Genomic DNA, 11,807 nt, shown 5'->3' with positions numbered 1-11,807 from the left:
AGACAAAAGCTGATAGGATTTTCATTTAGAGGAATCCTTGCAGCTTGTTTCAGCTGCTTATTTAAATCGGCAGCTAACATGATAATGACATCTGAGGAAGGGAAAGAAGAGGATTCTTGGAAATGCATAACATGTTTAATTGAAACCATTAGTTTTACTGGCAAACAGCTTCATATTTTTGTTCTGTTAATCCGAATAAAGTGCTGCAATTATGACTCAATACATAATATCCTCGAGTGCTAATCGCCCCACATTCCCAACGTATAGAAAGAAAACAAAGTTGCTTTCAGTTAACAAAACATTCCATGCTTCTATCCAGAATACTTTTATTATATGGTTATCATATACATCAGAATTATAGTGGGAACATTTACAAATATGCAAAGATAGTTCAGAACCTCCATTATTCACATACACACTAACTCTCACACTCATTTTGCAGGTCTAGTCAGTTACCAGGTGAATGATGCACAAAATTATTGCTTTGTGAACATACACCTCAGATCAGATTTAATCTTCAGTGGCAAGAATTGAGATATCAAAAAAAACCAACAAAACAAAAACCCAAAACAAAACAACCCAAAAACAAACCAAGTCTTAAATACCCTGTATAACATACCTGTGCATAAACCTAAGAGATATGTTTAGCTTACCCATTACCTTTGAAATACTTACCAAAATTAAAATCTGAAACCCATTTATAAAAACAACGACGAAACAAAAGAAGTATTAAAAAGTTCACCATTATTTACAAATCCGATTAAATTACACATAAATAAATATTTACATTCAACACACTGCTTCCCTTAATACACATAAAGCCTCCCTGGAAATATTACAAAAAAAAATAATATGAAAACAAACAAACAAAAATGATGTGCCTATTCTTTCAAGTTTCCACCCCCCTCCCCAACAATTTAAAACCAAGACAATATAAATACGTGAACAAAGCTGCAATATCCTTAGACCCAGAGAGTGAGTTTTCTAAAAGCCTTTTCATTTTAAGCTATTCTTTGTTGTTTAAGAGAGAAAGTTAAAAAGAAAAACCCAGAGAATATTCACTGCAGCAAATGTTGCTGCAGTTTTTTTAAAAGCCTGGATATGCCTGTGGGAAAAAAAACTTAAGCATGTCAAATGCCATCAGATAAATTCAACGTCTAGCAGGATTTTAGTACTCTCCCTGTGGTCATCCGGCAATCAATAAGAAATAAACCAACAAAAAGGGTCCCAACAGAATCATCTTACTGTTTTCATCTTGCTATTTTGAGGTGTTTATATAAAAAAAAAACAAACTTAATGTACATTACTCTCTATAGAATCGTTTAATACTGTTTTTATTGTTACTGTTGCATTTAGAGAGGATAAAACCCTGAAATTGTATCAAAAGAGCATCCATCTAAAATCTGTATCTTAAAAACTATACGTGAAGCTGGTCACCACTAGGTACTTGGAACATGGAAAAGAAATCTAAATGTATCTCTTTGCATATTTCCATCAAAATCCCTTTATAGCACCACTTTTACAGCAAAGGATTTCAACACGCTTGCACCAAAGTACTTATCTTCTGGCAATTGCTTCCACAAATAAGGGATACTGCAGCTTTTAGAAAGACTTGTCTCATGGATCCAGGGGAAGTGAAGATCCAGAATAAGATGATATTTCTCCTTTTTCCCGCCTTTCTTAAAAAACAAAACAAAACAACAAAAGCAACCAAACAAAACAAAACCCACCCAAATCTCTATTTCCCTCCCACCCGGCAAGAAGATCCCAGTCTGTGCTTAGGAGGAAGAGTTTGAAGTCTGATTTCTCCGGTTTTACTTCCTGTGCTTATCCATTTTATCAATGGTTTTGTTGGTTTCTGCAGGGCTCTGGTCGCCAGCGTTCATGTATGTTTTGTCTGCTATTTTTAATGCTTCATTTAGGTAGTTCTGGACGGATGTCATGGCAGCACAGATGGCAGCGCTCCCAAAGCCATGTGTGATCAGGCTAAAATGAGTCAAACAGCCCTGGATGCCAGGGTCCAAGATGGGACTGGGTCTCGTGTTTCCAAGAGGAGTTCTGTCCTGAGTGAGGAGGTCTGTGAATTCCTTACAAATCTGCCTGCAAGACATAAAGGGATCACACTTTACACCATGGTGGGAATGTATGCCAAAACAAAAAAAGAGGGGAAAAAAAAAAAATCAAGTAAATAAAAACAAAGTCCATATCAAGTATTTGGCAGTTATGTGGAAATTAAGTTGTTGGGTATTCCCCCCCCAGGAATTCATTGCTCCAGCAGCAGTGTCTAAAATTAAATCCTTTTTATTAGCGCCAGTTTCTGATAAACCTTCTGTCATATCCGTCACAAAACTACACCTCTGGTGTCTGCCTGGCTCTACACCATTTGCTCCAGATTTTAAGAGAGTGGGAATTTAGGGCTAATTTCTATGAGAACTTCCACAGCTGCAGTCAAGCAATTTAAAAGGCTAAAGCAGCTGAAAAGGAGATTCAGTTTAGTTGTGCATATTATATGTATGTGCCCTCTTCAAGAGGGCCTGATCCTGCAAACACTTACACATATGCTTGGCAAAATGTGAATGGTTAATAGTGCTCAAGCATATGTTGTTTGCTGCTTGCAAATGTTCCCCCCTTGATGAGATGAGCAATCTTAGAGTCATCACTTGATCAGAATTTCTCACAAGCATTCCAAAATGAAATTGCTATTAGTGCTAATAGTGAAGGGCAAAATGGCAAGTAAAAAGCATAAGGCTGAAGCTATAGAAAGAGAGACTACATTTCTAACTGATACATCCTTGTGAAAGAACTTTTCTCTATTGGGAGGGCTGGATTGATTCAGCAACAGGAGTGTGTTTTGCATGCCTGATCTGAGCCCAAAATTAGGGCAATTCTTCTAGCATGCTTTTCTTATCTATCTTCTCCAGAGCAAAGGTACTACCAAAAGCAAGGAATTACATCCACCTCAAACCAGGAGACATCTCAGAGCAGAAAGGATGGTAACTGAAGGCTTTGTTTCATCTCAGACTGGGAAGTCTAGGGGGCAAAAGGGACAGCAAGAACTCCAACGGCCAGTTTCAGATAAGCATAACTCAACACAGGTATTGTCTACCAGAGATCTGTTCAGTACATGGTTTACTTACAAGTGTTTACAGAAAAGCTTGTCTCTTTCACTCTTCCCTGTTCATCAAGGCTTGTAATAAGAATTTAGTGAAGTACAGGGACTTTTTATATCTACTGGAGGTTGGCTTTCACTGAACCAGCTAAAGATCTTTTTGCAGAACAGTAAAAAAAGGGACTCTCCACAGTGCTTGACTTCTGGTGCCCTATTGAGGAAACCTGTGTGCTGCTATTGTCAAAAGCAGTTAAGAGGACAGGCAGCAGAGCTTCTGTTGGTCCCCAACATGTCCACCAGTAACTCTCCTTGGAGGTGCCACTCTGGGCTGCATGCACACAGGTGGGTGAACCATCACCTCTCCCAGTTATAACACCAGTTCACACTTCCAGGGCACAACTGCTCTGTCAGATTAGGGGTATCCTTCCCCAGAGATACAGCTGTCCCAGTCTAGGGCTTTCTAAAGTTTTTACTACAGTTAAAAGGAAAAACAGGAACATAAATTGGTCCAAAGTGCTTTAGTGCAGGGTTGTTGCATTATTGGTTCAGACTAAAATAGCTGCTGCCATAGTTGAACTCAAATCAAAACCAATGTAAAAATTGCTTCGTTTCCCCAATTACAATTACACATGAAAGCATAACAAGCTGACCAGAGTTACAGAGCCTCGTGGTGAAGACAATAGCATCTTTGAAAAGGAGAACGAAACAAGCAACAAAAATCCAAGTCCAAAACTTACTTTGCAGCAAGAAGCATATTCTTCCTGTTTGCCATTTCATTGCGGCCCATGTGTGGTCTAGTTAAATATTCAGCCACTGCTTTGGAAGGAAACTCTGTCTCACACACATAACCAAAGTCACGGGCAAGATGCACAGCTTCACCTGGTGTGGGTAGAAGCGAACACTCATTACACACAGAAACAGCCAGTCGTTTTAAGCACATCAGAGAAATGAAGAAGAGAGCTGTGAATTTTGAAGTGTACATCTCTTCCAGAAAAGGACATTGGATGTGTTACCACCTATCAACTCACCACCATTTCCTTACAGATCAATGTTTCTCTGCAAGTATGAATCAGGTCAAAGACTTACATGGAGACTAATACAAAAAAGAATTCTCACCTTTGTACTGGAAAGAAAAACTTGTCTCTATCCAGATTAACTGTGCAAAGATTTTAATTGTCTAGCTCAAGCTGTCCACTGACATTGGAAAAAAAAATGTGGCAACTAAATTCCTTTGACACAAAAGGTTTATCAGCTCACTGTTTTCTAAATAAGCATTTTCATATAAAAAAGGAAATTACAAGGTGTATAATTAGGCTTCTTTTTTTCTTTAAAGGTAATTTGATCAAGCATGATGTGCATGTGCACACATGTAAACTCCCTTAAAACCCAGCTTCCAAATAAATGCTTTAAATGGCAGTTGCTGTATCATTTGAGCTGGTTTGAAACAGCAGCGAGATATTGTTTGATCATTTTTCACTTTTCCATCACTGCTTCTGTTCCTATGAAATTGTACCGCTATCAGGAGCTGCTTCAAACATAACCACACACATCCATACATATATATACACACTCTTTAAGTCAGCTTAACTTAGAGGGTCCACATAACATGTTGGAGATTAAAGGGGCTCCAGTTTCCTATCAGGAAGTCAAAAGCTATAAATTTCACTTTATAAGCTTATTTATTGGAAAAGCTTCTGAGGACACCGCTGAGGTAGGGCCAGGCACTGGAGTCAACTACCCTGGACTTTTAAGGTTCCCTAGTAAGGGACCAAACTCACTAATAATGTGATGAGTTTCATCCGTTCTGCCTTCTCTGCATGTACCCTGACAAAACCTGAAGCAATCAACTCCTCAAAAAAACCACAGGCTGCATTTTTACCATCAAGGCACACAGGAGTTTCTACAGCTCTGCCAGTATCCCTGAACAGCAGCCATGAGGAGGAGGACCATTAGCTGGATTTGTGCAGGTAGGGCTCTAGGACCAAGGTCTTGGTGACCAGATCTGAAGGGAGAAGGGGAGAGGAGTCCCTCCCTCAAAGGCAACAGCTGTTAGTTGCTGTAATGCCCCCACTACGCCCACTTAATTTTAAACAAAAATCTGTCCGTTGTATTCATTGACTTTCTGCCTTTCCATGCTTTGCCTAGAGGATAAAGGAGGAAAAAAGGGCACAAAGGGAAAAAAAGATTGCTTTAAAACATGTTAAAGACTGACCTTCCACCAAAGATGTCAATAGTGTCACATTTGCAGCTTTCCTTCTACCAGCAGGAAGATTCAAGCCAATTTTATCCAGTTTTTCCCTTAATGATCTGCCACCATTTTTTGACTTGGCTCTAAAATTAAAGAGAAAAAGAGTGGCTTCTTTATCTTCAGGGAATACTCTTTTTTAAGATGAAAAACTCCAGTTACTGACATTCAATTGAAAGGGGGAAAATGTTTTAAAAACCCACAACCAACAACAACAAAAAAAAACCAACCCAACCAACCGAACAAAAAAACCCCACCAAACCACCCAGGCTCTTTTCAAGTGACCTATTTTTAAAATGCTTCCCTACAAACCAGCCAGGATGAAACACAGTAGAGGTCAAAACATGTTCCAAACTGCATCATCAAAAACTAACAGCTGCAGAATGGTCACAGGCCCAATTAAGTGTATGCAAAAAAAGGGGCACGTAAAGCCTCCTTGCAATGGTTAAGGACTAGGAGATTTAATCCAGAAAAATCCTTCCACGAAGAAACACTTTGTTACAGGCATAAGAAGGCTTCATAAGTTGGTTTTGAGACAAAAATCCAGCTTTTAAACAGAGAACGAGTATTGCTGTCAGAGCTGCTAATGGCACTTCTCGAGACGTTGCAAAAAGTGCAAAGAAGGTTTGATTTCCAAAGCCTATTAAGATGCAGTGTTGTTGAGCTTCTTAAAAGTCAGAAATCTGCTAGAAGGTTTTCTTAGCTACTTCACAGAGCACAAGGGGGGAAAAAAAAAACAAAACAAAAAAATCCCAACCCCCCAAACAATAGACACCATGGGGTCATGGTAAGGAGAGTCACAACGTACCTTCTGAGCACTCCTCCCAGCAGAGAGGCATTGAGACACTCAGGGGGTGAGAGCCGCCTCTGCACCTCTGCCACTGTCACTTTGTACTTCGATGTGGAGCTCAGGAGGGATAGCCTCCCCGGGACAGAGCAGAATACTTCATTGGGGTTTATGACCACACCAATTAATCCATCCTTTTGGCAGGGGAGACTCAGAGCACTGTTTTTCGTTAGGGAAATGGGACCTGCAAGAGGAAGAGAGAAAGTAAGTATTTTATAAAGGTGTTTTATAAACAGAACATGGCAAGTGAATTTCCTTCCTTAAAAAAAATTAAACACTGACCAGGAGAAGGGATTTTGTTTTGTATTAAACACTTACATCACTGACCCCTATTCCCACCACTTATCTGCTGCACGGGGCTTGGCTATTGCCAAAAGGTTCCAAATATCTCCTCCTGAACAGCTATATTTTCCCACACTGAATTTCAAGGATCTGGCAGACACAAAGTAAAGACTCGCAAGGAAGACATCTCTGAAGTGGCATGCTGCGAGTTAACAAATCCGGGCTTATAAAAAGCCCAATACAACTACAGACTCCAAATTAGTATCCTTCAGCTACTGCCAAGAACTATTTCTGAGCCGGGGCAGCAGGGAAGGCTCCCAACTCCTGCTGAGGTTCATCTTCCACCTCACATACATGCAGATTTAAGAAACGGCCTTCGGAATTTAATCCCAGCAAATGTATAACAGAGAGTACGTAACAGGGAAGGATGCAGCCCAGAACTGAAAGTAAAACGTTGCTCGTCAGTGGCTTCACCCTTTAGGTGAATGGGGACAACAGAGGGTTTGCAAGCAGCAAATCAGAGCTCCAGCTTTTCCATCCCTGTGTGAATCCACCCAGTTAACCCCCAAAGGTGTGCTGCTGGCTCCTAGCACCGATGGGAAAGGGTTAAAAAGCCGAGGTTGGTCCCACTCCCCGAGGGGGAAAGATTTTTCAGTGGTGCATCTGACAGCGAAATTACTCTCCCATGAGCTAAAGGCAGCAATCAGTGCTCTGACAAACACTTCTGCTTTTCCTCAGCAAGGTATTTGTTTGAAGTCTTCAGAGGAAACTTCCACTGACTTTTTTTTTTTAAGCACAAATTTGTTTAAAGACAAAAGCAGAGGGAAAAAAAAACCTAAAACTCTAAATGACTGTAAATTGAGTCAATACGTCTTTCTCCTTTCTTAAAACCTCAGCTACAAAACCATTTCGATTAAGATACGGTCAAGCAGGCTCATGCCAGCGAGTTAGTTCCCTTCAAAGAAGGGGACTTGTAAAGAAGTTGAAAGCGGAAAGAAAACAAACCCAAACTGTCTTCCAGTGCTAGCAACAAACAAAACTAAAACACAAAACCAAGTCCCACATTACTTTACACATCGGTATTCCAGGGCAGCATTAAATTCGGTCCCAGGTCCTGGTTTCGTTTACAGCCACACGCAGGAACTTTTTTTTTTTGTGGCAGGCGCAGCCGGTGTCACCCGGAGGAGTCTCACACCTCGGACTCACCGCCGGACCAGGACAGCCCCGGGGGTTTGTCCTCTCTTTCACCTTCCCTCCGACGGCATTAGAAAATCCCGTAATAACACCTCCCGCCCTCCCGATCCCGAAGGGTCTGTATTTTAAAAGATAATAAGGCGTCGATTCACCGGTGCGTCATCAAACTGTAACTATTGACAAGGGAAAGTAAACTGCAGTGCCACCTTACTGACCTTTTCTAATGACTGTCTGGTCATGCATTAATAAGTGTTGATCTTCCACATTCTGGAAAGAGAAAGGGGAGAAAGTTTCGCACCTTGAAAAGCTGAGAGGGACCGAGCCGGAGGGGCTTTTGGGAACCTCCCCCACTCCCCGCGCATCCCCATTTTAAGGGTAGAACGGCAGAAAAGGCAGGTTTCGCTCTAAGGACGGGCATGGGACAAGTAAAGCCGGGATGTGACGAAGAGGGGACGGCGCCTGTTCCCTAGCTGAGCGCCCGGGCGTCACTGCCCGCCGGGAAGCGCGTGTCTGCTGTCCGTCTCCCACTGTGGGGCGGCGGCGAGGGTCTGGGGGAATAACTTACCTGCACCTCCTCCATCTGGTGGGCCATATCGTGCAGGCCCAAGTTATCGGCCAGCGCGGTGGCGTCCAGACCGTGCCCGTGAGGCAGAAGGAGCTCGGAGCGTCGGTATGTTTCCCTGCGGCCAGCGGCCGAGCCGCTCTCCAGTGCCGAGAGATGGGGAACGAGGCCGGGGCGGCCGTGGGGGGCGAGGCCGGCCGGGTCCTGGCTCTGACGGTTGGGCCAAGCGCTCTGCTGCTGGCTGGGGGGCGGCGGTGGAGGCTGGTGCAGTGGATTGATGGAGAAGGGGTCTCCAAGGTGGGAGTAGGGGTCGCTGGACTGCGAGTAAGGCAGCGGCTGATACGGGGGGGGAAAGTAGGGGGGCTGGAAGTCGGAGGCGCCCGAGTGGGAGAGCGGAGGAGCCGGACTGTACAGGTGCTGGCTGACCGCCGAAAGGTGCGGGAGCCGCGGGTTGCCATTGCTCGTTCCATCGTGCCGGTCCTGGAAAGCACAGAGGGGTAGGGGAGAAGGAAGGCAGCCATCAGCGGGGGGTTGTCGAGCAGCGGCAGCAGCCCAGGCTCGGCGGGAGGCATCGGGCGCAGCCGAGCCACTCGGGGCTGCAGGAGGTAGCACTGAGAAAGAAGAAGAGAGCCGCCCTGTTCCTGCCCGGGGAGGATTCACTTTTAAGGCACTTCGAGTGAGAACTCAGCCCTGCTCTCAGAGAAGGGATGCCAAATCAGTTCTCACTGCTCTCCTCGTCACTGCAACAGACTGACCCTCACGCTTGTGCAAGTCATTGGAAGAATAATCAAATTAAGAAAAATTCAAAAAGGGGACGCAGCCTCATTTCCACCGTAACGTCCCGGCAGGGAAAGGGACTCCTGAGGCCGAAAGTTGCAGACCCAGTGCCCTTGGAAATAAGGGCCCTGCGCAAAGCAGAACAGTGCTCCACGTCTTGACCACCCTACAGGCCGGCTCTCTCCCGACAGCGGCAGGGAAGGACGGCGTTCCTCCCGCCAGCCGTCCTGTCTCTGCTTCTCCCCCGATTTCAAATCTCACCAGTCAAAGCTTAAACGTCTACATTGAGCTGATCCAGGGATTTAGCAGCTTCAGGCTTCACGGTCATTAAAATAACAGGGCTAGTTAATATGAGGTGAATAGGGTCCCAATGGAGCGTGAAGCGGGGACTGCAGCTAATCTGTAGGAGCCGAGCAGGCGAGCCGCGACCAGTGGAGTCAGGGGAAGGGACACCGGGGACGCAGACGCTTTCGGAGAGATCAAAGGCCAGGAGCACCTCACAGGGAGTGGGAGACGGTCCCGCGGAGAGGGAGAACGCGGGGAGGAAGTGCCACCGAGACCGCCGTCCGAGAACCGCCGGCTTATCCTCATCTCCCGGCCCTGTCCCGCCCAGGGCGGTCCGGCCGGCTGTGGTGCTCGGTCCCGGGGCGAGCCGGGAGCTGCACCTCCTTCTGCCCTGACCCCGACTGTCGTTGCTCCTTCCCTGCTCCCCCACGGCGCTTCTCCAGAGAGCGGGTGGGGGACACGGGATGCCAACTCGGTTCTTTTAACCGAGGTTTTCACTCCATTTTATATAAGAGTTAAAAAATACTCAGGGGAAAAATATTAAACTCGCACCTCATAAAAAAACCACCCCAAACAACAACAACACAACAACAAAACCAACCAAACAAAAAAAACCACCCGCAAGAAGAAAGCGAGGGTCTCCGGGAAGAGACCAGTCCCGACTGGCGGGGAGGCAGAGGAACCGGGCTCAGGCTAGAAGCGAGTGGGGAGGGTGAGAGGAGGGCAGCGCGGCTCAGGGGGACAGCGAAGTTCCGCTCTACCCCACGCTGGACCCCCTCCCCCCCCTTCCCCACTCCCGACCCCTCCCCACGCTTCTCACCTCGCAGTCCTCTTCATACTTGACATTATCTGCTAGTTTCCACAACATGGCGTCCAGCGTCCAAACCAGGTGTGTGGTGCCGAAAACAAACGAGAGCTCAGCCCTCCCCCACGGGCGGTAAATCCACGTCGGCGCTGGGGAAGAGGAGCGGCCCCCAGGACGGAGCTCAGTTGGCAGGCATGAAGGCAGATGACGGACTAACGCTCCGCGCTTATGGTCACTCGGGTTTTTTTCCCTGCCCAGACGCCCTTAATGGCAATAGGATTATCATAACTCCTCCCCAGGGATGGCTTGGGAGCCGCGGCCGTCAGCCACTCAGGAGGGAGCGCGCAGCCTCAAGCCACTCCTTCCGCGCTCGCGGAGAGGTGGGGAGGCAACGCAGGACCGGACCCCACCTCAGCCCCCGCGCAACGCTCAGGGTGCAAGGGGGACAGTCCTGGCGCGTGGGAAGGATCATGGGTGGGCATCACCCCCGCACATGCACATTGCAAAGAGGCTGCTCCAAACAACCCTCTCCACCCCTCTACGAGCTGGATTTTTTTGGGGGTAGAGGGAGCAGAATCAGATGTTTCACACTCACACACACGTGGAAGGACTTTACTAAACCCCGCGTGGAGGGGTGCAGCCCGGTAACCCCACACCCGGCGGGTCTGGCGGCTTCTGGGCGAAAGTCGGAAAAAGCAAGAAAGTTGCAAAAGGGAGAACGCCGGAGCGCCAGCCTGGCTCAATTTGCGTAATTGTCAGGATTTTGAATTACTGATAACAACTTGTAAGCTACCGATGTTGAAGGTATAATTTACTTAATTATCCGACAAGATTATTGCAGTTGTGCTGAATCCCTGGTAGGTAAAGCAGCACTGATTCAGCGTCCCCGATTCGGGGCTGGGTGAATTGTGCCACTGGTTCCTTACATCATTATTTTTATTGGTTCAATTTCTTTAACGAAAATCCCGCCTGTCTAATCTATTCGCTCAAATCTAGGGCTGGGGATGCAGGTGGGAGGTGAGACAGGCATTTTCGGACGCCGTGAGCACACTTTCATCTAAGCTTAGAAAATACTTCCCTGTCAAAATTGCTACCTTTCTGCAGCCATTTGATCTATGCAGTTACGTGTGTCAGACAAAATGAACATCGTTTTCAAAAGCAACGACTTCTCTCCGTGTTTTAAGGTGCATCCGGATCACTGCTCATTTACATGAGAGGAGCAAGTGTTTGTTTATTGTGACAGGGACAAAAGATGACCCTGGACAGTGCTGGCTGCCGAGATCTGGCTATCTCAGTGCCCGGAGACGAGCCGCCTGAGAGCTGTTATTCAAGGCCCGAGATAGAGCCACGTCAAGAAATTTAAACCCCTTCACGCTTCCCTCGCTTCCCCCAGGGATGGGGGAAGAAAATTGACAATAATAATTTAAAGAAAAACAGTAGCACAAAAGAAAAAACCCAACTCTTTCTGACTACATGAATGATCTAAAAATAAAACCGAAGATGACGTGGGGGGGGTGCTGGAAGTAACTGTTGGAGGTGGTGTCTGCCTTATCTAGCATGCAGGTGCCGATTTGCAGCAGTTGCATTAAGCCCATCATCATCAGGGACTCGGCATTATCATTTTTGGTGGAGTCTCTATTTATGTTTTGTTAAACGACGGTGTTTTTCTTCCAGGGATGTTTCTTTGAAATGCAGTTCGCG

General features: G+C 45.9%; 1 protein-coding gene across 1 annotated transcript; it reads right to left on the bottom strand.

Annotated features, from left to right (window-relative positions):
• Positions 1-301: 301 nt before the first annotated feature.
• TFAP2C (transcription factor AP-2 gamma) lies at positions 302-10,348 on the bottom strand. Its single transcript, XM_068149985.1, has 7 exons — positions 10,122-10,348; positions 8,243-8,719; positions 7,893-7,944; positions 6,163-6,385; positions 5,322-5,440; positions 3,847-3,988; positions 302-2,100 (listed from the first exon to the last, which is right to left on the bottom strand). The coding sequence occupies exons 1-7, from the start codon at positions 10,167-10,169 to the stop codon at positions 1,815-1,817; spliced, it is 1,347 nt and encodes a 448-aa protein (XP_068006086.1). The 5' UTR covers positions 10,170-10,348; the 3' UTR covers positions 302-1,814.
• Between the last annotated feature and the right edge of the window lie 1,459 nt (positions 10,349-11,807).

The sequence above is a fragment of the Melanerpes formicivorus genome, unplaced genomic scaffold (assembly GCF_026170545.1).
Source record: "Melanerpes formicivorus ecotype bairdi unplaced genomic scaffold, bMelFor1.0.p_v2 SCAF_19, whole genome shotgun sequence".
NCBI lineage: Eukaryota > Metazoa > Chordata > Aves > Piciformes > Picidae > Melanerpes > Melanerpes formicivorus.
This window is presented reverse-complemented; position numbering and strand designations above follow the sequence as displayed.